This window comes from Microtus oregoni, unplaced genomic scaffold (genome assembly GCF_018167655.1).
Source record: "Microtus oregoni isolate MIOR12 unplaced genomic scaffold, Mior012 000007F_ref0000211, whole genome shotgun sequence".
NCBI lineage: Eukaryota > Metazoa > Chordata > Mammalia > Rodentia > Cricetidae > Microtus > Microtus oregoni.
Window position 1 is genome coordinate 18305848 of NW_024543066.1, and position 22964 is coordinate 18328811.

The 22964-nt window shown below is 46.1% G+C and overlaps 1 protein-coding gene across 1 annotated transcript; it reads left to right on the forward strand.

Moving 5' to 3' along the window:
* The first annotated feature begins 3447 nt into the window (after positions 1-3447).
* On the forward strand, positions 3448-21109 carry Mfsd9 (major facilitator superfamily domain containing 9). The gene is made up of 6 exons (XM_041655994.1): positions 3448-3585; positions 7799-7886; positions 9070-9113; positions 12335-12464; positions 15472-15681; positions 19620-21109. Exons 1-6 carry the CDS (start codon positions 3448-3450, stop codon positions 20411-20413), a joined length of 1404 nt encoding a protein of 467 aa, XP_041511928.1. The 3' UTR covers positions 20414-21109.
* The last annotated feature ends 1855 nt before the right edge of the window (positions 21110-22964 follow it).

Genomic DNA, 22964 nt, shown 5'->3' on the forward strand with positions numbered 1-22964 from the left:
GGATTGTGGCTATGTAGCAGACAGACTACAAATGATCTCTAATCCAAAGCACATTCTATATGCCCCACACAAGATACACTCCATTTTTTAAAGAAGGTTTTCTCCATCTGCCTCTGTTACAGAGCCTTTCATAAATGACTATTATACACAGTAAGGACAGTCTCTTCTGGATGATGGTGAGGGAACCGAAGACAATTTGATCAAAGGGTTTATTTCATCTTATATTTTCATGTTATAACCTACCATTTAGGGAAGTCAAGGCAAGAATTTGAGGCACAAACCTAGAGGCGGGAACCATACGGGAATGCTACTTGCTCTCAACTTGCTTTCTCTTACGGCCCAGGACCAGATCACCTACCCAGGGATGGCACCATCCATAGTGGAATGGATGTTCTGGTATTCATAAAGAATCAATAATTCCCCCACTGACTGCCAATGTGGTCTGGGCAACCTCCAACTGAGACCCCTTCAAATGTGTCAAGTTGACAGCTGACCCTAACTAGTACAGATTAACCTGGGTCATCCAGTGTGCCCTAAATGTGATCAAACACCACCTTAAAAGAGGGAGACAGTGGAAGATGGGGCACACACACGAAAGATTAGACAATGCAGCTTTAAGTCAAGAAACTGAGTGACCCGCCAGAAGCTAGAGAAGGAATCCAAGCAATCCAAAAGAATATGGATCTACTAAAGAAAGCGCGTATTTGCCAGGACACCTCAGAGAACTGCCCTGTGCATCGCATCGCAGGGGTTAACAAAAGAACTAAGCAGCACTGTAAAGAGTATTATTTGTTACTGAATTATGCAGCCCAGATAATAAGAGTGGCTTGAATTACTGCACAGGCTTCCTCCAGGGCAGTGCTTCTCAACCGTCTCAACCATGCTTAGGCTGCAACCCCTTAGTACATGTTGTGGTGACCACCCCCGGCCAGGAAATTATTTTGCTGCTACTTCATAACTGTAATTTTGCTACTGTTATGAATTGTAGTGTGAATCTCTGATATGCCGGATATCTCATATGTGGCCCCCGAAGAGGTTGAGACCCACAGGTTGAGAATCGCCGCCCTATATGATGTACTATAAACGGAAATATCCTTTCCACCCCATGCTTTCAGTCATGTTTACTACAGCAAGAGAAAGAAGACTAGAGGCTTTGTATCGTTTTTACATAATGAAATTAAGCCAGAAGTCAACTACATTACGTAGTCTGTGACTTCAAGAAGACTTCTGCATCTGAGAAAATGGAACTGGGGATCTACCATGGTGGCTGGAGCCCAACAGCACCCTGAGTCCTTAGGAACAAGCGCCAATTCAAAGCCGGTGCCAAGTAATTTCCATGGAAGCAGAGCATTCTTGTTGACACACTTCCCTGCTGGTGCTGTAGTTTGCCTCCTGCATGTCCCTGGAAGGCCCCCTGTGAGACTGTGGGACCTTAGCACTCTCCTTGCTCACTTTTGCTCAATCACACTCTGCTCTGATGACCTGAGCGACAGGGTCAACAGAACTTGGACTAGAGTGTCAGGAGAACGGGAACTGAAAGAGCCACACCAAGAGGACCAGATGAAAGGAGCCAGTTGACCAGAAAAAAAGATTGGAAAGTCTTCCCACCTTGGTTACATACAGCAAACAGCTTGAATGAGAAAAGCCCACGCCATAAAAATGTGGGTGAGGTACACACCGTGTCAACAATCGTGAGTCCACAAACCTCATGGCCCGGTGCTTCTGAGCATAGGCTTTTCTCCACATCTCTAGGCCACTCCTTTTTCCTTCCTCAATAAATGTTCTCTGTTTCTATTTGTAATTATGTGTTCCTGTGCAAACCTTTGTCCTGGGACACAAGAACCTGGACACTTATGCCAGTGCCCTCTGAACCCAGATCCCTGCCTTTGATCACTAAAACATCCCAAACTATGAGCCTAAGGAATCGGTTCTCATTCATAGTTCTCCCAGGCACTCTGCTGTGATGGTGGAGAGGTAACTGACAAAGTCACACTACTAAGGGGCTGTGAGTTTTAAGTGAGAAGGTTTATGGTCTGGAGTCATGTGAATGCTACAAGACCCTGGCTGGTCTCTCCAACCAGAAGACTCTGTTTTGATTTGAGGTAGTTGAGTGATTCCAGGTATGATTTTTTTCGATCGTGGGGAATCAGTCAGACTTGGAACTACTAATTCTAGGTTTCTTCACTGACAAAATTTAGACATTTTCATCCCCACAGATCCCACAGCCAGTCAGCCATAGCCAAGGATTCCCGTAGGCCAAGTTTTACCTGATATTCACACACACACACACACACACACACACACACACACACACACACGAAGTGGGGCTACTCATGTTCAGTTGAAATCACTGGGAGGCCTGCTCTTTCCTGAGGGAAAATGGAGAAACAATGGATCACAGGGAGAAGGGAGGGGAGGTAGGGAACTGGAAGGAGTGGAAGGAAAAGAGGGTGCATTTGGGATGTATCATATGAGAGAAGAATGAAAGAAAGAATAAATGAATAAATAAATAAATAAATAAATAAGAGGTACTAAGAATGGTTAACAGTTTACTTCCTGTCACGGTACACTATTTAATACCACACAATCACTTGGTTCCTTTCATTGCTCTCAGATGAAACCACAAAGGTCTGCTGAGGCCTCTTAGGTTCTAGGTGTGACTGAAGCCCCAACTACTTCAAATGTGTGTTCGGATATTTAAGTCACACCCATCTTGCTGCAACTCTTCTCAGCTTGGACAATTTAGTTTCTTCCAAAGAGCCTCTCTCTGGCATTCCAGACTCTACCTTGTGGGTCTGCACACCAAGACCCACCCTTCCATATGTCACGTGTCCTATAACTTTGTTTCTCTATTGTACGTTTATTATTCGTAATTCGAGCTTTTCCTGTGCCTATTGTTACTCCGTGAGGCTGTAAGCCCAACTCAGAACACTTTTTTTTTTGTCCCGTTTTCCTTGCAGAGTGACAAAGTGTTGTCTAATCCTGTATAGACGTCTCACGGATCTAGAAGTCGGTCTACATTACCACCCATGGCTTTTCAAGTGCACAGCGAAACTTCCACAGCCACCTTAACTTGCTCCAAATTTGTTAAGCCAAACAGAAAGTAAGGCCCTGGGTCTTACTTCAAGCCAAAGAGGGCTACCACGGAGGAAAACTTACTACTAGCAAAAAGACACATCCCCTCCTGCCTTACACCATCAGGGATCAAGGAAAGACGGTATCATTCATTTTTCACAAACGTTTGTGAACGCTGTCCAATGAAGCTACCTGCAGTTCCAAGCGCAGCAGCAGAGGAGCAGCCTGCCAGCGCCACAGCTTCCTTATCTTCCTTATGCGCAGGCGCACACCTAGCGCTTCCGCCCTGGGCGTGGCCAACCCTGAGCGTGCCCACCGCGGGGGCGTGGCCTGCAATCGGCAGGGTCGTCCACACCCCCTGCGCGTGTGAGGATGGCGCTAGGGCTCCACGGTGGACACGGGGCCTCGGGGCAGGGGCTAGCCTTGGAGACCTCAACTACGGCAACAGCAGCTTCCGGTGCAGTGGGCTCCCGCCGCTTCCTGCTCTGTCTCTACCTGGTGGGGTTTTTGGTGAGTGCACGCACGCTCTGGGGCTGTGGAAAAGTCCTGAGTCTGTGCCAGACAAGAGATACTGGAAGGGCTGCTCTTACCTCGAGTTCCTGGGGACTTATACATCCCGGGCCAGGAACCTGAAGTGTGCTGTCAGGTGCCTCTTCTTGCCCTTTCAGCCCCCCTGACCTCAAGTGTGACTCCTTGACCCAGCCGCTTTGGAGGGTGACTGCAGGTGTTATTTGCTGAGACCTGTACAGGGCAGAGTACAGAAGCTGCTGGAGGCAGATAGGGCATTAGGGGGACACAGACCTTTCCTCCACAGCAGGGGTCTTGAAGTCCCTGCTGAGGAACCCCTCTAGACAGGCAGCCTTGAAGTTTAAAATTGTAAGTTGCCTTGAATTACATACAACTGCCTTTTGACAAAACGGCACGCGGTTTTGTTTTGTTATAATTTATGTGCATGCGTATATTGGTTTGGCTCACAAGTGGTCCTTTCCCTTGTAGAATGATGTCTTAGGATTTCTATTGCTCGGACAAATTGCCTTGACCAAAAAGCGAATTGGGAAGGAAAGAGTTTATTTGGCTTACACTTGAGTCTTGCTGCTCATCACTGAGGGAAGTCAGGAGAGGAACTCAAACAGGGCAGGATCCTGGAGGCAGGAGCTCATGCAAAGACTGTGGAGGGATGCTGCTTACTGGCTTGCTTTCCGTGGCTTGCTCAGCCTGCTTTCTTATAGAATCCAGGACCAGTAGCGCAGGGATGGGGTCACTCACCGTGGATGAGGCCCTCCCCCATTGGTCACTAAATGAGAAAATGCCCTTTAGCTGGATCTCAAGGAGGCATTTTCTGAACTGAGGCTTCTTCCTCTCTGATGACTCTTGCTTGCGTCCACATTGACATGGAAAAAGCAGCCAGTACAAATGAGAAGCTTAAGAAGAACTCATGCTGCAACCACCCATCCTCCTATTAATTTAATTAATATTCATGAGGTTTCTGCTGTGTGGTATGTACCCTGGAGCTCTGATGTCATAGGCAGCTTCTGCTTCCAGAGAATTAATAGTCTTAGTGGTAAGGTTAAGTTGGTAGTCTTGGGCCATTTTCAGTGCAGGGACCCTTATTCACCCTCATTCCTCTTTCAAGTCTAGGTTTGGTTGCTTGGTTCAATGGGCCTGGTTATAAGTCAGTGGATGGCAACAGCCTGAAGAAGCACCCTGTAGTATTTCCTCATCAGGCAAAGGAACCAATTAGTTGAAAGGTCAGTGGTAGAAGGCTTTGTGGCTAGTATCTGATCAGCACTGAACCTCATAGACAGGAACTTTTCTGTGGCCCGATGGAACCTCCTATTTCTCCCTCGACTGATGGGTCTCTAGAATTAGGAGTTAGGATGTAGAACCGTGTAGGTGAGAAACAGAGGCACAGTCTCAGTTCAGCTTGAAAAGAATCCAGCAGTTGTCAGAGGTTGTTCAATTAATATTTGCCAGAAGGAAAGCAGAATACACCAAATGTCTGTGTTTACAGAGCCAGGAGACACTGAGGACCATGCCTTAGAGAGGGCTGTGTCTAGAGTGAGCTTTCAGGGTCTGAGACACAATTTCCCACTTAGGTTCCATGCCATTAACTTAAGAGAGCCCAAGCTGTCCCATCAGCACCCCCCCCACACACGCCGTGTGTGTGTGTGTGTGTGTGTGTGTGTGTGTGTGTGTGTGTGTGTGATATGTGGAATTCAAAGGTAGTGAATGTGGCTTGTTCCAAAAAAGGTTGTTGACTGCCATCCACTTGGGGTGATGTGTATCCCCAACCCACTGAGGTGCCATCCACTTGGGGTGATACGTATCCCCAACCCACTGAGGTGCCTTCCACTTGGGGTGATGTGTATCCCCAACTTACTGAGGCACTACTGCAAAGGACACCTAGGTTACTTGTGTCAGATGAAAAGGACTTAGGCCATCACTTGGAACATCCAGACTTTACCTGGAGGGTAACAGCAACTACCAGGAGCCAGAATTCAGACTAGTTTGAGGATTACAGAGAAATAAAGCAGTTCATACATCATTCATTATGTGCAGCCTTCCAACCCAGACTTGGATAGTCACAACCTCTCTTCTGCTTGCCATATGCCGTGCACATGGTAAATCTAGTCTGATGTAAAATTTTGAGAAATGCAATAATATATTAAAGAGCATATCCTGAGAGAAATACATATGATTTCCAAATAATTTTTTAAAAAGATTAGGGATTTTTTTTTGTCAATGAAAAATGTTGTAAAGAGTTTGATCGTGTGCAACTTTGTATGTCTTTGAAGGAGCTAATACTGGCTTATTAAGTAACATCTAAGCCTCTTACCTATTACACACAGCTTACTTATGATTTTCATAGATTTAGCAGCCCCCATAGGCTTGGTGAATGGGTTTCTGATTGGAAGAGGAAAAGCACAAGGTTAAAGAAGTCATTTGCCAAATGTTCTAGTTTTTGCTCTTGACATTTTGAGGTTTTGATACACGGGGCACAGTAAGGTCCTTCAGTTGGCTCATTTTGGTTAGCAAGCTAAGATGATGCTGTGTTGAGGGAGAATGTTTCAAGATATCTGATTATACTTATAACGATATGTCACTGTGATTGCTTTAATAAACAGCCAAATGGCCAATAGCTAAGCAGGAGGTATAGGCCGAACTTCCAGGAGAGAGAGGGAAAGGGGGAGAGATGAATCTCGGCCCAGGAGAGAGACTCAAGAGGTCATGGAGAGGAAACAGGAGGTACAGGATGGAAGAGAGGTAAACAGCCATGTGGAAGAATGCAGATGAATACAGATGGGTTCATTTAAGTTCTAAGAGCTGGCTGAGACAAGCCTAAGCTAAAGGCCAAGCTTTCATAATGAATAAGAAGTTTCCACGTCATCATTTGGGGCTGGCGGTGAAAAAGAAAGTCGGTCTGCAGTGCTGAGATCTGTAACTTTGTTTCTTGTTCTCCAGACACTTGGTCAGTTTCTGTTCCCTCTTCCCAGCCTGTAGCAGGTGAGAGTTCATCTTCATTGAGATAGCCCACCAGCAGAGAAACACTGGGTTTCATTCCCTGTAAAAGGCCCCGGAAGCCTGACCATAATCCTCGGTTTCCATTGGGAAATGCTGATGCGCAGGGAGAGGCTAGGCGGCCCCATCAAGCTGGCTTCCTTAAGAATGGTTGCGATGTGTAGGAGGTAATGGAGCTCTGTAGAACGTGTGGGTCAGGAAGGAACTGCTCATTATAGTAAAGGGGAAGACATTTTAGATGAAAACTTCCTGAGATGAAGGAGTCTGCAGCCGTTCCTGGTAAAAAATGATGTTATTTTAAATTCGCAAGGTACTAAAATAATATCGCCAGCTCTTGCTGATGAGCCTATATTTTCATAATTACCTTAGTCTATATCAGTATTTTACCAGCATTCTGTCTTCCTCATGCTTTCCTGGGCTTGGCAGGTATTATTGATATACCTAGCGTGGTAGAGTGTGCTTATATTATCAGTGCTCAGGAGACTGAGGAAAGAGGCCATCCTGGGCTATATAGTGAGAAAGACTGTCTGGGGAATTGTGGATGGAATGTAAAATGATTTTTAAAAACAGACTGTCTCAAAAAGTACAGGCTTTAAAGAAAAGTCCCATTAATTTCTTTCGGTAACTGGAGGGATTTGCTTTTATTTATTTATTTATTTATTTATTTATTTTCTTTTTCGGGACAGGGTTTCTCTGTGTAGCTTTGGTGCTTTTCCAGGAACTAGCTCTGTAGACCAGACTGGCCCCAAACTCACAGAGATCCACCTGCCTCTGTCTCCCAAGTGCTGCGATTAAAGGCGTGTGCCACCACCACTTTACTGAAGCACAAAACACTTTACCAGTGAACACAAACAGCCCCTCCATCCATATCCTTCTCCACAGAACACGGTGGTTTCTCAGTTCTTTCTTGCTTTGTTTCAGGGGAGGGACTTCCATTGCCCATTCTCCTCAGGCCAATCACAAAGAAGCAGCAATGCTAATGAAAACTGATCCTAACTGTGTGTCCAGACAGCATGGGTTTTAGACTTACCTGGATTCTATCATACACCTGGTTTCTGTGGCCCTACTGTTATGGTTCTTCTTTTCTGAGAAGTTTAGATGTGGGTTTGATGTTTGGAAATGACTTACAGTTTTAGAATCACCAGTTTAAGTGCGGCTAAGCTTCAGTACTAACTGGAGTCCTTTGGGTTTTGGCTTCTCACAGGATTTGTTCGGTGTCAGTATGGTTGTCCCATTGTTGAGTCTTCATGTCAAGTCCCTTGGAGTAAGTCCTATAGTTGCTGGAGTGGTGGGTAAGTGTCTAATACTGTTGATTTGCAAAGGACACAATTTCAGATCCTCTGAAATAACTCAGCCCTTGACCAGTTATCACCCAAAAGGAAACAGGAAATGAATTGACTTTGCAGAACATCTCTAAGTACCACCGTGGAGTAAATGGGATTGATCTTTTCCCAGAAAGGCTTTGAGACTTGAGTTTTTGCCACATCCCGTCCTGATGGAAGCTCTGCTTCCTGGGCCTCTGGGAGTTTGGGCTGTGTATGTTGAAGGTGAGGCATGGCTTCCTGTCAACAAGCATAGTTCTGGAACTTAATATGATACGACAGGGACAATGTATGGAAGTCATACCTGATGCAAAGGTTTTCAGTGACCTCCTTGGGAAACTAGTTCCAAACTTCCCATACCACTAGCACATCTCAGAAGCCCATGAAGTTTCTGCCCATGCAGCATGCAATTGCATCCCAAATTTATTCATTTGTGAAAGAGGCAGGAGTATCCAGGGCTTAGAATTGTGCATGCTAAATACTGAAAAACCCATAATACTCACAGCCCTTGAATCCTTCACAAGTTGGAGAAGAAATCAGGCAGTTTTCTACATCACCTTGTTATAGTTTGATCCCTCTCTGTCTGTTTTTTCCCTCAAGATACGTACATTGAATTATGCTGACCATCTGGTAGCGTATAGACCTTTAGGAAAAGCCGAATGGGTCTGTTACATAATAAAGGAAGGGAAATAACTTTGTAAAACTTTGTAAGTTTGTTATATAACTAAAGCTTCTCTTTAAATTTTGCTCATTTTTAACTGTTCTGTATTGTTGCTGTTTCCATGTATTATTTGCGGCATTTCCATTTACGAATGTAATGGACTCACTTATGTTCTAATCTTTAAAATGCTTGATGCATACACACACACACACACACACGAATGATGAATGAGCTGGTGTTAAAAATTCAGCGCTCAATCCTGTTTTTCCAGGATTTTGGTTTTTACTAAGACCAGCACTAGGTTCAGGGTCCCTAAGACTGGCCCTTGCTTATTCTCGTTTTTATTTTGAAGGCTTTTAAAAATTTTGCAGAGAGGTGTAGAGCAATTTAGCTCCCCTTCCCCTTAGTTTCCTGCTGATTCCTCCCTGATTGTTGCCACAGTCGTCTCGCCACACCCAGCTGCCTTCCCTAACCTTGCTGATTGTCTTGCAGGCTCCTCTTATGGGATTTTGCAGTTCTTCTCCAGCACCTTTGTGGTAAGTTAACTTCTTTAGTATGTTATCCTCCATTCAGTACCTCCGTGGTACGTTATCCTCCATCCAGTACCTCCGTGGTACATCATCATCCATCCAATACCTCCGTGGTACGTTATCCTCCATTCAGTACCTCTGTGGTACATCATCATCCATCCAGTACCTCTTGTGGTACGTTATCCTCCATCCAGTACCTCCGTGGTACGTTATCCTCCATCCAGTACCTCCGTGGTACATCATCATCCATCCAGTACCTCCGTGATACATCATCATCCATCCAGTACCTCTGTGGTACATTATCCTCCATCCAGTACCTCTATAGTATATTATCCTCCATCTAGTACCTCTGTAGTACATTATCCTCCATCAAGTTCTGCTCTATCTGGCAGCCCATAGTCACATACCACTGGGGATCATCCACATGGTGCTTATAAACTGGGAGGTTTGAGGGTTACTGAGTACTGGATGTACAGATGGTTAGAAGATAGGAGGAAGACTAGAATCCTGTCCTCTGCCCTTCTTTGTCCTATGGGAAATTGTGTGCTTCAAAGACTCAAATGGCGTCTTCTGTAAGGCACACTGAGCCAGTAGTACACCTTGGGGAGAAGGAGTATTACATTTATAATATGCCATCCCTGTCATCCAGGGATGATTTTTGTACTGGAGAAAAGAATGTAAACAGAATTTACCACCTACATTATTCATTTTACGTAATCGACATCAGTCAAACCCGCCTGCATTTCTAGCATTCTGTATGGAAGTGTGTACACTGAGCTAAGTTCCTCCTCATACATGAGAGCACTCAGCAGAAACCACTCTAATGTATTGGTTAGATCCAAAAAATGGAGTAGGGGGATTAGTTTTCTCCCTCTTCCTGGCCATTCGGTAGCGTGCAATCCAGAGACTGCCATTGAGCATCCCTGACCGTCTCCCTAAACCAGCCCACTGGGCATGCTGGAGACCCAGGGTCCATCAGTTGCGAGTTCATAGTCATCTACTTATTCTCACAGATTGACAGCTATGGCTGATTGAAGCAGCAGGCTAGCATCTTACATTTAGTAGACTTGTGTTTTCCTTGTTGCTTCCTTGTTAAGGGATAAGTAAATTTAAAAGAAATTGAATAGGATTCTATAATAAATTGTCAAATAGGTAAATAATTACTCCCTGGTTTATCTTTCATTTAAGTTTTAAGACCCTAAACTTGTAGGTACTGAAGAGAGGGTTCAGCAGTTGGGAGCACTTTCAGAGGACCCAGGCCTCAGCTCTTAGCATTACATGACAGACAGCTCAAAATTGTCTGGCCAGGGAATACAGTCTCTCTCTCTGTCTTTTTTTTTTTTCTTTTGAGACAGGTAGTCTCTGTGTAACTGTTTGTGTCCTGGAAGTCCCTAGGTAGACCAGGTTGGTCTTGAACCTGCAGAGATTTGTCTGCCTCTCAAGTGCTGGGAGTAACAGCATGTGCCTCTGTGCCTAGCCCAATCCAATGCCTTTTGTCTTCCTCAGACACTGCGCCCACATGTGATACAGGCATCTATACAGGGAAAACACTCAGGCACATAAAACAAAAATAAGTGCATCTTTTAAAATGTTAATTTACATAACACTCAAGTTTATTCTCACTTGACTTTGTAACATTCCAGTTCCTAGCTCCCTTTTATAATTGAAGGAAGTTAAGACTCACAGGCTTTAAGTAATTTAACTCTATCATCTAATCTCAGATTCCAGAATGAAATTGTTATTTTTTTCCCTAAAAGTCACCGGCCATTACTTTGCTGGTGGGAGAAGGTGAATAGCAGGGCTGTGACATAGTGATGTAGTGCCTCTTAGTGTGCCAGGTGCCTTCTCGGCTCTTCTCTGCACAGTCCTCTGCACAGTCAGAGAGATGCCTGGAGCCGCCGGTCAGGCACCATGTGTGTCTCACACTCATGTGAGGAAAAGATGTAGGGAATTTTAACCAATCCTCCGCTGCTTCATTTGGAAATTCAATCCCAAAGTCTTCCTGTGTCTGGATCTCAGATCTCAGAACAGAGATGGTGGTGCAGGCTAGTCCTCCAATGCTCCTCTCCTCCCTCCTGCTGGCCTCTGGCTTCCTAGGATGAAGATCAGGGATAGGGAGTGATAAGTGATCAGGTCCGAACCCAGACAGCTTGGCCCAGAACCCAGGGTGTAGAACTATCTGATTATACCACTAACCCATGACACAAGGTGGTCCATGCTCGGAAGAATGTGGAGCCATCTCTGAAACCCTTTGAAGTAAAGACTGGGGAAAAGGGATTGATAGCATTTGTAGGATGTTTGTATTGGGGCAGGATTTACCATTGGAACGTTTTACAGAGCACTGTGAAGATTTAGTAACTGTTTCTATCTTTAAATTCACATTTGGAGTTCCTAAGGTGAACAGGTGTGTTTGGCTTTTGGCAAGAAGAGAGGTGGGCTGTGGTTCCGTTGTTAACTGGAGATGGTGGGGAGTGTGGCTCTTCACTAAATCTCGAGGGAAGCAGGACACAGTGCCAGTCCCCTACCAGCAAGGGTGAAGGAAGTACTCTCTAACTCTCCTGTAGCTTACAGAGCTACTCAGGTCCCACACCTTGGTGATGTACTAACCCGGAGGAGGAGAAGGAAGAGCTAACAGGCTGACTACACCCCAGGCAGGGATTTGGTACACTCTGACTGGCACTTCATCCTGCTACAAGGCTGGCTATATTTTTAGCTGGGGTGTGGCTGTGAGGGAAGGGAGGAAGTATACGAACAATTAGAGAGCTGGCCTGGACCCCTGCCCACCTTGCCCTCCACCCTGGGAAGGACCACCCTCTCTGGGCCCTCTTTCTCCCACTCTGGCCTGTGCTTGCATAGATTTGGGACCATGAAGATTGGTTTTTTTTTCTTATTTACTTTCTTTTTCAGTATTTTTTTAAACAACCTAGTTTCTGGGGAGTGTAGCTGCATAAAACAATAAAAATGAAGACAAAAATGAGGCTTTGGAATTTAGCCTGGCATCTCGCCCTCCAGTGAATCTCTCAGCTACTAGATCATCAGGCATCTTGTTGGATGTGGCATTTTGGTGTCACTCACCTTGTGGGATGGGCTAGAGAAAGTAGCATGTGTGGTACATGCCATGGCAGGACTGTATCCCTATCCCACTCCCTGGCATGTCCATGGCCCATATTGTACTGGTGTCTGTATGGTGGTGGTTGCTATTGGAGACCTTTGCTTGTTCCTGTCAGGGCTGCTGGAGTGATGTGGTTGGAAGACGGTCCTCCTTGCTGGCGTGCATTCTGCTCAGTGCCCTGGGTTATCTCCTACTTGGAGTGTCCACCAACGTGTTCCTGTTTACTCTGGCTAGAGTCCCTGCGGGTGAGTTCTTTCCCACCCCCTGGAAGTAAATTTCTCGATAGAAACCTGAACCTGCTTAATAATGGCTCTTCGGTCAGAGCTTAGCTTCAGAGGCCAATGGCTGTAGTTGTGACAACAGTAACCGTTTGAGCAGTGGCTGCTGTGTATTGAGCATTTACTATTGGCACACTGTCTGGTAGCTTACCAAAGCTCCCACCATAGCTCAGGTCAGAGCCTATCAGAGATTCGTTAGCGTGCATGACTCTGCCGCACCTGACCTGTCTCTTCCCCGTCGCCCTCCCTCTCCATGTCTGTTCAGACAATTAAGAGCATGTGAGATGTCTTTTGGCCCGCACTGTGATTCGCTCTGAGACAGCTCAGTGGTGCAGCCCTCTGGAAAAGCAGACTGCTGCCTGAAGGAGAGTCTGCATTTCTACATGTGGAGGACCTGCAGCTGACCCCCTCCCTCCAGACTGCTCTTGACTGTTGCTGACACCGTGGAATTGCTGTCATCTTTCCCCGAGATGTTTTACCCACTCTTGGAAACCGCACTGTTAGGTGTGCGGTGTGTGGGAACCGCTATGGAAACTGTATCCCTCCTTGCCTTTCTTAGCGTCCAGAGCCCCGCATCTCACCAGTTTTCTTTCCCTAGCTAGTGTAGCATGGACAGACGTCGTGACCCTAATCACAAGGCCCTTGTTAAGTCAGCTACTTGTTCCACACTAACACCGCGGAGAGCAGAGCACTCCACCACTAGCAAAATCATCTGACCTGCCCTCCGAACACGAAAGCTGTGGAGGCGCCTCCCACATTTAAATCAGCGGTTTTGCTGTCGGCTTTACATTTACAAGTTCTTTAAGTGTGGTCCCCGATCCTCACACACCCCTGCACTCCATTCAAGATTATAGGTAGCGTCTGTTCACACGCATCTTTGTGTGCATTTATTATGTCATTGTTTGTGCGCAGTGGATCTCAGGACTGCACCTCACTGTACTCCACCGTTCTCTCTCACCTCCTCTTCCTAGTTCTCTACAAACTTTGTAGGGAGGTGAGTGAGAACCTAAATCTGTTTGCAAAGCAGGTAGAGATTTAAGAGGAGGGTGGGATTATTTTCCCTTGGTATGAGTGGCCCAGTCCAAACAGCCATGTTTCTAATGCATGGACATCATGGTCTTTGCAAACAATAGTAGAACTAGATTCGTTCATGCCCCCACCTGACCCTTCCCAGTGTCTGGGGATCATGAATGAGATGGAGTGCTGGGAACGTTGCCAGGCTTCTGGTTTTGCGGTGGGTTGTAGACTCGGATCCTGTTATCCTGATGTTGTGCCTGCACTAGGCATCTGTTCTTCCGTTCCCAGCCTCTAAAGAGCTCTGCCCTCACCCAGTAGTCCTTCCATCACAAGGTGAACCCAGCATGGCTATGATTTCAAAGAAATGCATGAAGTCCCTTAAAGAGGTCCTAAAAATTTTTCCCCCAGCCCAGCCCTTCTTCATACTTCAGAGAACAAGGCTAGAAAGATGCTAAGCAATTCTAAAAGGGATCTGTAAGTTTGTTTCCAGAAGAGCTGTCCAGTGTGTCCAGTGCACATATTCTCATTCTGAGCCAGAAACTAGGAGTACACTTGGCAGCACCATGCTGGGCCAAGCCAGATCCCATAAAGAGGCCGGCGGAGGCCACTGTGTTGAGTCACAGCTTGGAATGATGGGCAGCGATCTGCAGGGAGCTCATATTAGCTTGTATTACATGCCGACCAAAGTGGCAGGTGACCCATTCCCAGGGTCTGTCGGTCTGGTCATAAGTATTCCTCACATGTACATCAGATAATCCTCTGCAGCATACAGGCATGCTGAAGCCATTGGGTAGCCAGCAGACAAATTCACAAGTCTTAGACTAGTAGGAAGCAGTTGGCCTTGGTTAGATGAAGCCACCATCACATGCACTGGTGTCTTACGAGCGTGTGGCAGTTGGTTTTGATTAGATGGAAATGCCTCATGTTTTTCCTCACATGTATCCTCTCCGCTATCCCTGCCCATATTCCTCATTACCTCCTAATACATTCTCTATAGTCTACCCCAAGAAAAACCCATGTTCCACAAGGGTGGATTTAGCGATTTGTGTTTGTTTTGTTGTTGCTGTTTTGCTCCATTTGGTTAGCTCGTTGCTTTATCCACAGGTTGAGATTAGTAGTGGCATAGGGTAGGTGTGCAGTAATAGTTTGCAGCGAGGGAGGGGAGAAGGCATGCTCACCAGGTAACTATGAGGAAACCACCCCATTGTGTGGTTAAGGGTTTCATTATAGGTAAAAGAAAATATCCAGAGAAGACAGGGAGAGACATAGGCTGGAGGTTCTAGGAGAATGGGGGAGAAGAGTGGAGATAGTAAGATAGCAAGAGATAGTGAGTAGAGGAGAATAAAGGACAGCAAGAGATAGAGAAAAAGAGACAATACAGTGAGAAGAGTGGGGCACTGGGGAAAACCTTGCCATTCGCAGGAAAACGAGGGAAGTAGGTGCTGGCATGAACTTTGGTGTGTCTAGCAGGTGCTTACGGTACTGAGGAAACCTGGAGGCCAGCATGGGCTTTGAATATGAACCACAGGAAGCCATTTGTCCCTTCTGCCAGAAGTAAGGAAATGACTCCTTTGGCAGATGGGAACTTCTTCACAAGTCACTTTTATTTAACTGCCAGAATTCTTCCCATAGCTCACGTTGAGCTCATGTATGGATATTTGGAATGCCGAGACCTAACAGCCACCAGGAATTTCAAATGGATAACAAGGAATGGTTGGGGTGTCATTACAAGATATAGCCAAACTGAAGTCGAAGGCACTCAGTGCTAGAGATAAGGTGACCAATTATTGACTCTGGCTTTGGATTCCATTTATAATAGCATGAGTTCTGTCCGCCGTAGTGGTCCAGAGAAAAAGCTAGCAAGGATTCCATTTGGGGCAGGGAGGAAGGGTAGCACAGAGGGGTCAGCCCCTCCAGAGTGCAGACAGTTACAGAGCACATTTCTTCTCCCTTGCAGGTATTTTTAAACACACCCTCTCCATCTCCAGGGCACTGCTTTCTGACCTGGTCACAGAGAAGGAACGACCCTTGGTCCTGGGACAGTTCAACACAGCCTCAGGCGTGGGCTTCATCCTGGGCCCTGTTGTTGGCGGGTATCTGACGGAGCTGGACGGTGGGTTCTATGTGACGGCTCTCATCTGCTGCTCAGTCTTCCTTCTCAATGCTGGTGAGTTAAGCGCATGCACCCCGTCTACCTACTTCTAACTTCTTGTGATTTTTATTAATACAGAATGGGCCCATGTATGGCTAGGGGAAAGGCTCGGGGATGAAGAACTCTTCCTGCCCTCACAGAGGATCAGAGTAGGATTCCCAGCAGCTGCATTGGTGGCTCACAGCTCTCTGTAACTTGAGCTCCAAGGAATGTGGTATCCCTCTTCTGACCCCGTGGGCCTCACTGTGCAAGTGCAACTCATACAGACACATACACTCACACACCCATTAATAAAATAATATTACTAATAATAGACTAGGCAGAGTCATTGTTTAAGAACGAATGTTAACTTGAAGGTGCTCTCTGCTGCTCCCAGTGACCCGAGGAGTTGTGTCCCCACCAGCACTGTGCGGGCTTCCCAACCTTCTGTATCCCACTCTCACTGTTTTTGTAGCTGTGATCATCCAATTAGAGGAGGAGGGAGCATCCTACTGTGGCTTTGACTTGAACATCCGTTTGTTGATGAAGTTGGGTGCCATTTTGCTGACCATTTGATGGAGAAGCATATAGTCTTTTGCTAAATCTTGTTTTATTTTGTTTTGTCTTTGTGCTGTTGAGTTGTATGGCTAGTATATTAACTTTAAAAAATACTTTATGAAAGTTTAATCACTATACATGTGAAATACTTGGGATACTAATATAAAACATAAGTAGGCCATAAGCAGCAGTGCAAAATGGCAAATTTTGATGATTTTCCCAATCTGCTATCTGGGAAACACTTATTCTTCAGATGAATTAGTTTTATAATTTAATTGTTTAAGAATCCCGTACATTATATTTCGAGGAAATTCATCACTCCCAAGATACACTCCCCTATTCCATACTCAAACAGCTTGTGTCTTCATTGAAAAGACAAAACATTAGTGCTGCCCGTATGCTCTTAAGTGTGTCAGTGCACTGGAGGGTGTTAGACTACCAGGGCCGCACCCCTAGGTTAAACTCTCTCTCTCCTGGCTGGCAGCAGTCACCAGTAGCTGCTCACCTGAAGTGGGACTTTGTGCCCACCTTCCTCCTCCACGCTGGGGTTTTGTCCGACTTAATATTAACTTTTTTATCACCAGATACTGGGGTTGGAAATAACAGCTATTCTTTACATTGCCCTTTGCCTTCAGAGACTGTTTCTCCTGCAGTGCGGAAGGGCTTTGGTTTGCTCTAGGTCTGCTGTCCCGTTGTGCATTGGTTGCCTATCCTCATGGTAGCATACCCAGAAACGCCAATGCCAAGTCCAGTTCTCAGAAGCCACCTGCGCCCCCCCCCCCGTTTCCTTCCTCTTTAATCCATTTCAAACTCACTTTTGTGTGTGACATATGACAGGGACCAATTCCATTATCTTGCATGATGTGTATTATCTTAGTTATAAGTTATATGAAAACATCTCTATTTTTAATAGAGCTGTTAAATTTTTCAATAAAATATGGAAGTTTAAAACAGCAGCTATGCATTTTCCTGCCACAACCTCCTTAATGCCCCCATCTTGGCGTCATGGTTTTATTTATCCTTCACAGTGATGGCAATGCCATGGTGCCTCTGCCACCTGCACCGCCACGCAGCCTTCCTGGCCTACCTCCCAAGTGCAGGCGGGTCCCACAGCAAGGCTTTGCACCAAGTTTGTCCTCTGCTAGGCACATATTATTTTCATGTGTCTCTCCCAGCTCTCTTCTTCTGGTCCTTCTCTTCTCAGTCATTCACCTCACTTGTCTTTGCCTGTTCATTCTGAACAAAACCAGACAAGGGTCCTTCATAACACTTCCAAAATTCCGATACTGTTTCCGTTTCATGCTTTTTTAAAATATTGTTTAAAAGTACATTTTAATTAAAATATAATTAGATCTCTTCCCCCTTCCCTTTCCTCCTCCCAGCCCTTCCATGTCCCCTCTGCTCACTGTCAAAATGATGGCAGCTTCTTTTTGATTGCTATTGACTGGCGTGCATGACTGCGTGTTTACATGTGGTGAATTCTTGCACGAGGACACAACTGACCTGGTGAAGGTGGTGGCTGTTTTGTTTGGAGAACAACGTACTATATCTTTGGAGCCCAGTAAAAGTGCTGCTTAGAATTCAGCCTCATGAACATGTAGACCGATGTGGGTCTATTAGGAATGTGGAGTTGCACACATTCCCAGCCACAGTGACTGACGTACTAGAGATCTCTTGCTTGCCACTTTAAACATCTGGGACTAGGCATGCTGAGGCAATGCAGGGCATACCAAAGACATGGGGAAACGACCAGGCTAGGCAGAGAGTCCTGGTGTCTTCACCTGGGAAGCCTCTGGTTTTCCCATTCTGGGACTGCCCTCAGACCTTCTGCTCTAACTGGAGCTTTTCCAGCTAGGAAAGCAGGCTGTGGTACCTTCCAGACTCACACTCATTTCCTGCCTTGCTGTTTATTCATGCAGATGTTAGAATGTCTCTTCTGTTTTCTCACCTACTGTGCGCTAGCAGAACTCATGGCCTTGCTACAGGAACCAGGGAGACTTTGCACAGAAGCAGTTTTACCCAAGTATCATCATCATCATGATTTTGAGACAAGGTCTCTTGTAGCCCAGGTTAACCTCCAACTTGTTATGTAGCTGAAGATGACTCTGATCCTCCTGCCCCTGTCCTCTGGATGCTGGGATTCCAGGTGTGTGTCACCATCTCCACTTCATGTTGGGATAGAACCGGGGCCTTGTGCACACTAGACAAGCATTCTATTAACTAAGCTGCACCCTCAGCCCCTTATTTTATTCTTTTAATTCTACTCTTATTCTGAGACTCTCAACAATACTTTTTTTGTGTTTTTATGAGGATTCCTTGATAAAATGGTCCTCTTAAAGGTAAGAGTGGACTAAAAAAAAAAAAAACAAACCACCAGGTCTATGATTAATTGCGGTTCCTTTTTTGTCGTGAAAGTGTTCCCGACTGAAATCGTTACACAGTATTGGACAAAGCCATGTACTCATGCGGCTGTTGAAAACAACGTGAAGCACCCATTGGGTCAGACTGAACTCGGAGTACAGAAAGACCATTAAAAGATATACTTGGAAAAATGTCTTAGAATAGGGAACATGAGCTCAACTCTAAGGAATTTTCTAAGCACGGATGGCTAAGAGTTCCTTAAAAGACTCAAGGCAGAAGCATGCCAGTCAAGGGGTCAGTGGTTGGCTTGTCTGAATGGCGATCTTATCTGCTGCCTAAGGCTGGGTGGGTGTCATGGTCCCTGTGCATGGCACTCTGTAGTTTCGCAGGTGTGATCTGTGAAAACACCTGGTGGCCCCAGGTGGAGAAGAAGCCAGCTGGTGTTTTCTGATAGTCACTGCTTTCCAGCTCTCTCCTGGCCGTTGGCCACAGCCCATCATGACTGTTCTAGCATCCTGTCCCTCTCTCAGCTTGGCCCTTACATTGTAAGCCAAGTTGCCTGTTGACTTGTCTGAATCTCCATTTATGGGTTTTATGAAGGCGGGGTTTTCACAGAGCTTTGGCTGGTCTATTTGTGCATTCCTGATGTCAGTAGCACACTGTAAAAGCACTCTGTAAACTGTGTGTGCTCATACGATGGGACAGATGAGTGGACAGGGAGTTGGATAATTAGGAAGTTTGTTGAGAGAAGCATTTATATCTATACTAATGAATGTAAGAACATCGCTACGAAGTGATGGGACAGGGGAAGCCAGCACCCGAGCTGGGAAGACGAACTGTTCTGTGTGTAGTTTCAGTAGATTTTATAAAGCTCAAGAGTCCATTGCAGGGGTTCTGGTGCCATTGCCGAACTGTGGGATGGTGGGGAAGCTGGAATCAACAAGTAAATGTAGTATAAAGTACAGGTGAGTGATCTCATACAATACTCCTTTATGGAGTCACCATCAGAATTCAGCACACTGGCCACGTTAACAGGTCTCTTGCCATTTTATTAGGTCTCGTTTGGGTGTTGCCTTGGAGAGAAACAACCCTCAAGAGCGCAGAGGATGCTTGGAGCTCGGATGAGAAGCACGCTACAGTGCCCAAAGAGTCAGCAGGTACAAGGCAAGGAGCAGCCACCTCCACTAAGGCCAGGAGGAGTGAGAAGAAAGTGCAGAAGCCCTGGCTTGAAGTCATGTCGGCCTTGAAGGACATGAAGAGCCTCCTATTTTCTGCACTGTGGGACATATTTCTCGTGCGCTTGCTGATGGGGGTGGCTGTCATGCTGTACTACAGTAATTTTGTCTTGGCCCTGGACGAGCGTTTCGGGGTGCGACCGAAGACCACCGGGTACCTCATCAGCTACACCAGTGCCCTGGGCACCCTGGCTGGCTTCGCCGTGGGGCCCATTCTCCGACTGTACAAACACAACTCGCACATGGTCCTGCTGCACTCCAGTGCCCTCACCTGCTCGCTGCTGCTGCTCTACTCCGTGGCCGGCACCATGCATGTGGTGGTCCTTTCCTCCACGCTTCTGTCCTTCTCCACCTCCATCGGGAGGACCTGCATCACTGACCTCCAGCTGAGTGCCGGCGGGGCCCAGGCCAGCGGCACCGTCATAGGTGTGGGCCAGTCCGTGACCGCAGTGGCTCGTGTCATTGCTCCTCTCCTCTCAGGGGTTGCCCAGGAGCTCAGCCCCTGCGGCCCCCCAAGCCTGGGTGCTGCTTTAGCCCTGGTGGCAGTTTTAATCATGTCACGAAACAAACCTCATTCCAGTGGGCACGGGAATGAGAAACTAAAACCGGAGTAGGGCAGATGGGGAGCCCATAGAGAAGCTGAGTTAGAAGCGGGCAAATCAGGGACAAAGACTGGTTGGTCAGAAGGGCACTTCAGGGAGGGCGCCTTGTCTAAATGCAGTCATGGCTGCGGCCAGCCCTCACCTGCACAGGGATACCAGCAGGACCGCCACAAGTCAACCACAGACAGGAAAGTTTAGGTTGAGCACAGCTCGGCCCAGCATCCCATCAGTATTCAAAGCTTACCTGAATGGCTTCTCTTCCCACCTGGGCCAGTAGAGTTAACATTTGCTTCCTGGAAAGGCAGCAGCTGCAGAGAGGTGAAAATAGTGGTGGCAGGGGCAACTGGCTTGCGGGAGGATGGAAGAAGCAATGTCCCAGTGAAACAGAGCTGCCAAGTTCATCTCATGTTGGTCAGTTTGGTGCAATGCAGATTTTCTGTTAAACCCAGAAGCCAAAAGTTGCTTCCCTATCAAAATCCCAGAGACTGGAGGAGCCGCTTTATTTAAATCAAGCTGTTGCTTTCTCCACTGGTAAAATCTCAGATGCTGAACTCACCCCCAGACACATAGATGCACAGGCCTTTCAAGGCCAGATGTGGGGTTTTAAACACTGGTGGTCATTTCCCATGGGTGTGAGGGACAGCTGAGGGCTGATAGACTTAACTCATTTTGATTAAAGTAAAAGCTAGGGACTGTGCTGTTTTTATAGCTAACTGAACCCCCCCCCCCCACTTATGTTTGCACTGTGGTAAACCACCTTTCCCACCAGTCATGAACCAGTCTGCGTTAGAGAGCAGCAGCTCTCCGGGTGGCATTCTCTGCTCTTTGGGACGAAATCTCTTTGGACTTTGAGAAGATCTCTGATCTGGAAGCTTGGGCTCTGAGGAATTGGGTCCTTGTGGTGTTAACATGCTAGCTGGTAGTGAAGGAAAAACAAGAGTGGTGTTGGCATAAACGTTCTACACAGAGAAAGAGTCAAGGCCATCCCAAACCAGGGAAAGACAGGCTCTGCTGGGGCTTTTGAAAGGCATTGATTTGCTTTATTTCATTTGACTCTGGTGCCTGGGAAGAGCTAGGTTGATTAATGGGAGTGTGGATGTGTCTTTCCCTGTGACTTTAAGCCACCACTGTCCCAGCACCCAAGAGACGCTCAGAAGCGTCTCTGCTTCACAGACTCACATGGGCCAGCCGGTTGACCACTGGGGTTCCTTTGATTGTTTAGGAGCATTACTTAGGGGCCCACCTTCTCACGAACACCCCAAATTCACATTCCTTTTAATCCTCCTGATTATCCCACTAGTATATTTTGCCCATTTTTACCCTCACATAGCATGTAATAGTGAGTGGCATTTTAATGCACTAATGTTTTATAACTCTAATGTTTACTATTTATAAATCAAAAGAAGGTGTTTCCGTAGTTTTAGAAGTTGTAGGTAGGATAAACTCAAATATTTATGACAGTTGAAAGTACTTTTCAACTTTTCCTCTTTGGCTGCAGAAAAAAAAAAGTTCTGTTTAAAGTTGTTTCCACTGTGAGTTTAACACAGGAGCTAAAAACTCTTAAGAGACCAAAGCATGGTATGAATGGCCATGCCCTCGTGCAGCAACTGAGTGTCTTGCAGACTGGGCTCAGAAGGACAGTAGTGAATGGTTATTATGAGGTAATGAAGTAAGGTTTCAGAAGTGTTCTCCAAAGACTGTTTGCACTCTCAGAGACAGTGGGTTTTTTGTTTTGTTTTGTTTTTGTTTGTTTTACAAATGCTTATGGTAGCCATGTTTGTTTTTTAAAACCATAGCACTTTATTATTTAAGTTGAATCTGTAAAATCAATGAGGCTTTAAAATTAATAAGAGACATGGAGAGCCTGAAATCCAGAATCAGCCCAGTATCTGGAGAAACGCTGGTAGCCTCTAACAGTGACTTTAGTGATTTGTTGATCTGGTGGTTGTTTGTCTGATTGTTTGTTTGCTCTTTTTCAGTCAGTGTGTTCTCATATTTCATCTTGTCTGCTGTCCCGTCCAGAATGTGGTCCATGGACCACCATGCCCTGCGATATGTCCATGATCCAGCCCCAGTACATTCCTGCCAGGGACCACTCTGAGGAGCTGGCTAGCTGATTTGTTTACACAGAAAGCCTTGGTGGCCACTGATCTGGTGAATGACATTTATGTTTCATGGAATAAAATCTCAGGGAAATTAAATCTTATTGGTTAACCTTTGTGTTGTGTTCTTTAAAGTCTCTTGCATGGCGTTCACAATCCTTTCTAAGATTGAGCCACACAAATCTGTTTCTGTATAAGTGAAAAATACCTTCATATAGTTTAACTTGGAGCTGTGTGGAAATTTGCTTTAGAGATATGGAGTGTTTATGAAGGGAGCTACTCCCGCCCCGCATGCCAGCCACAGGTGAATGCCGTGCAACAGGGCTCCCATGAAGCCCCATGTTTCAGAAGGTATGACTTTCCCACAAAGCAGAAGGTGCCCAGCTCAGTCAGAGGGATGAAAAAAAGATGGGGACCAGGGAGACATTTTTTGAAGGCTCAGCCCTAAACTGATTGGCCTG

Excerpts from the sequence above, each read along its gene's own strand:
- Mfsd9 (XM_041655994.1), top strand. The coding sequence starts at position 3,448 with ATGGCGCTAGGGCTCCACGGTGGACACGGGGCCTCGGGGCAGGGGCTA. Across the intron at positions 7,887-9,069 it reads TATAGTTGCTGGAGTGGTGG|GCTCCTCTTATGGGATTTTG; the intron begins GTAAGTGTCTAA and ends ATTGTCTTGCAG. Across the intron at positions 12,465-15,471 it reads TCTGGCTAGAGTCCCTGCGG|GTATTTTTAAACACACCCTC; the intron begins GTGAGTTCTTTC and ends TCTCCCTTGCAG.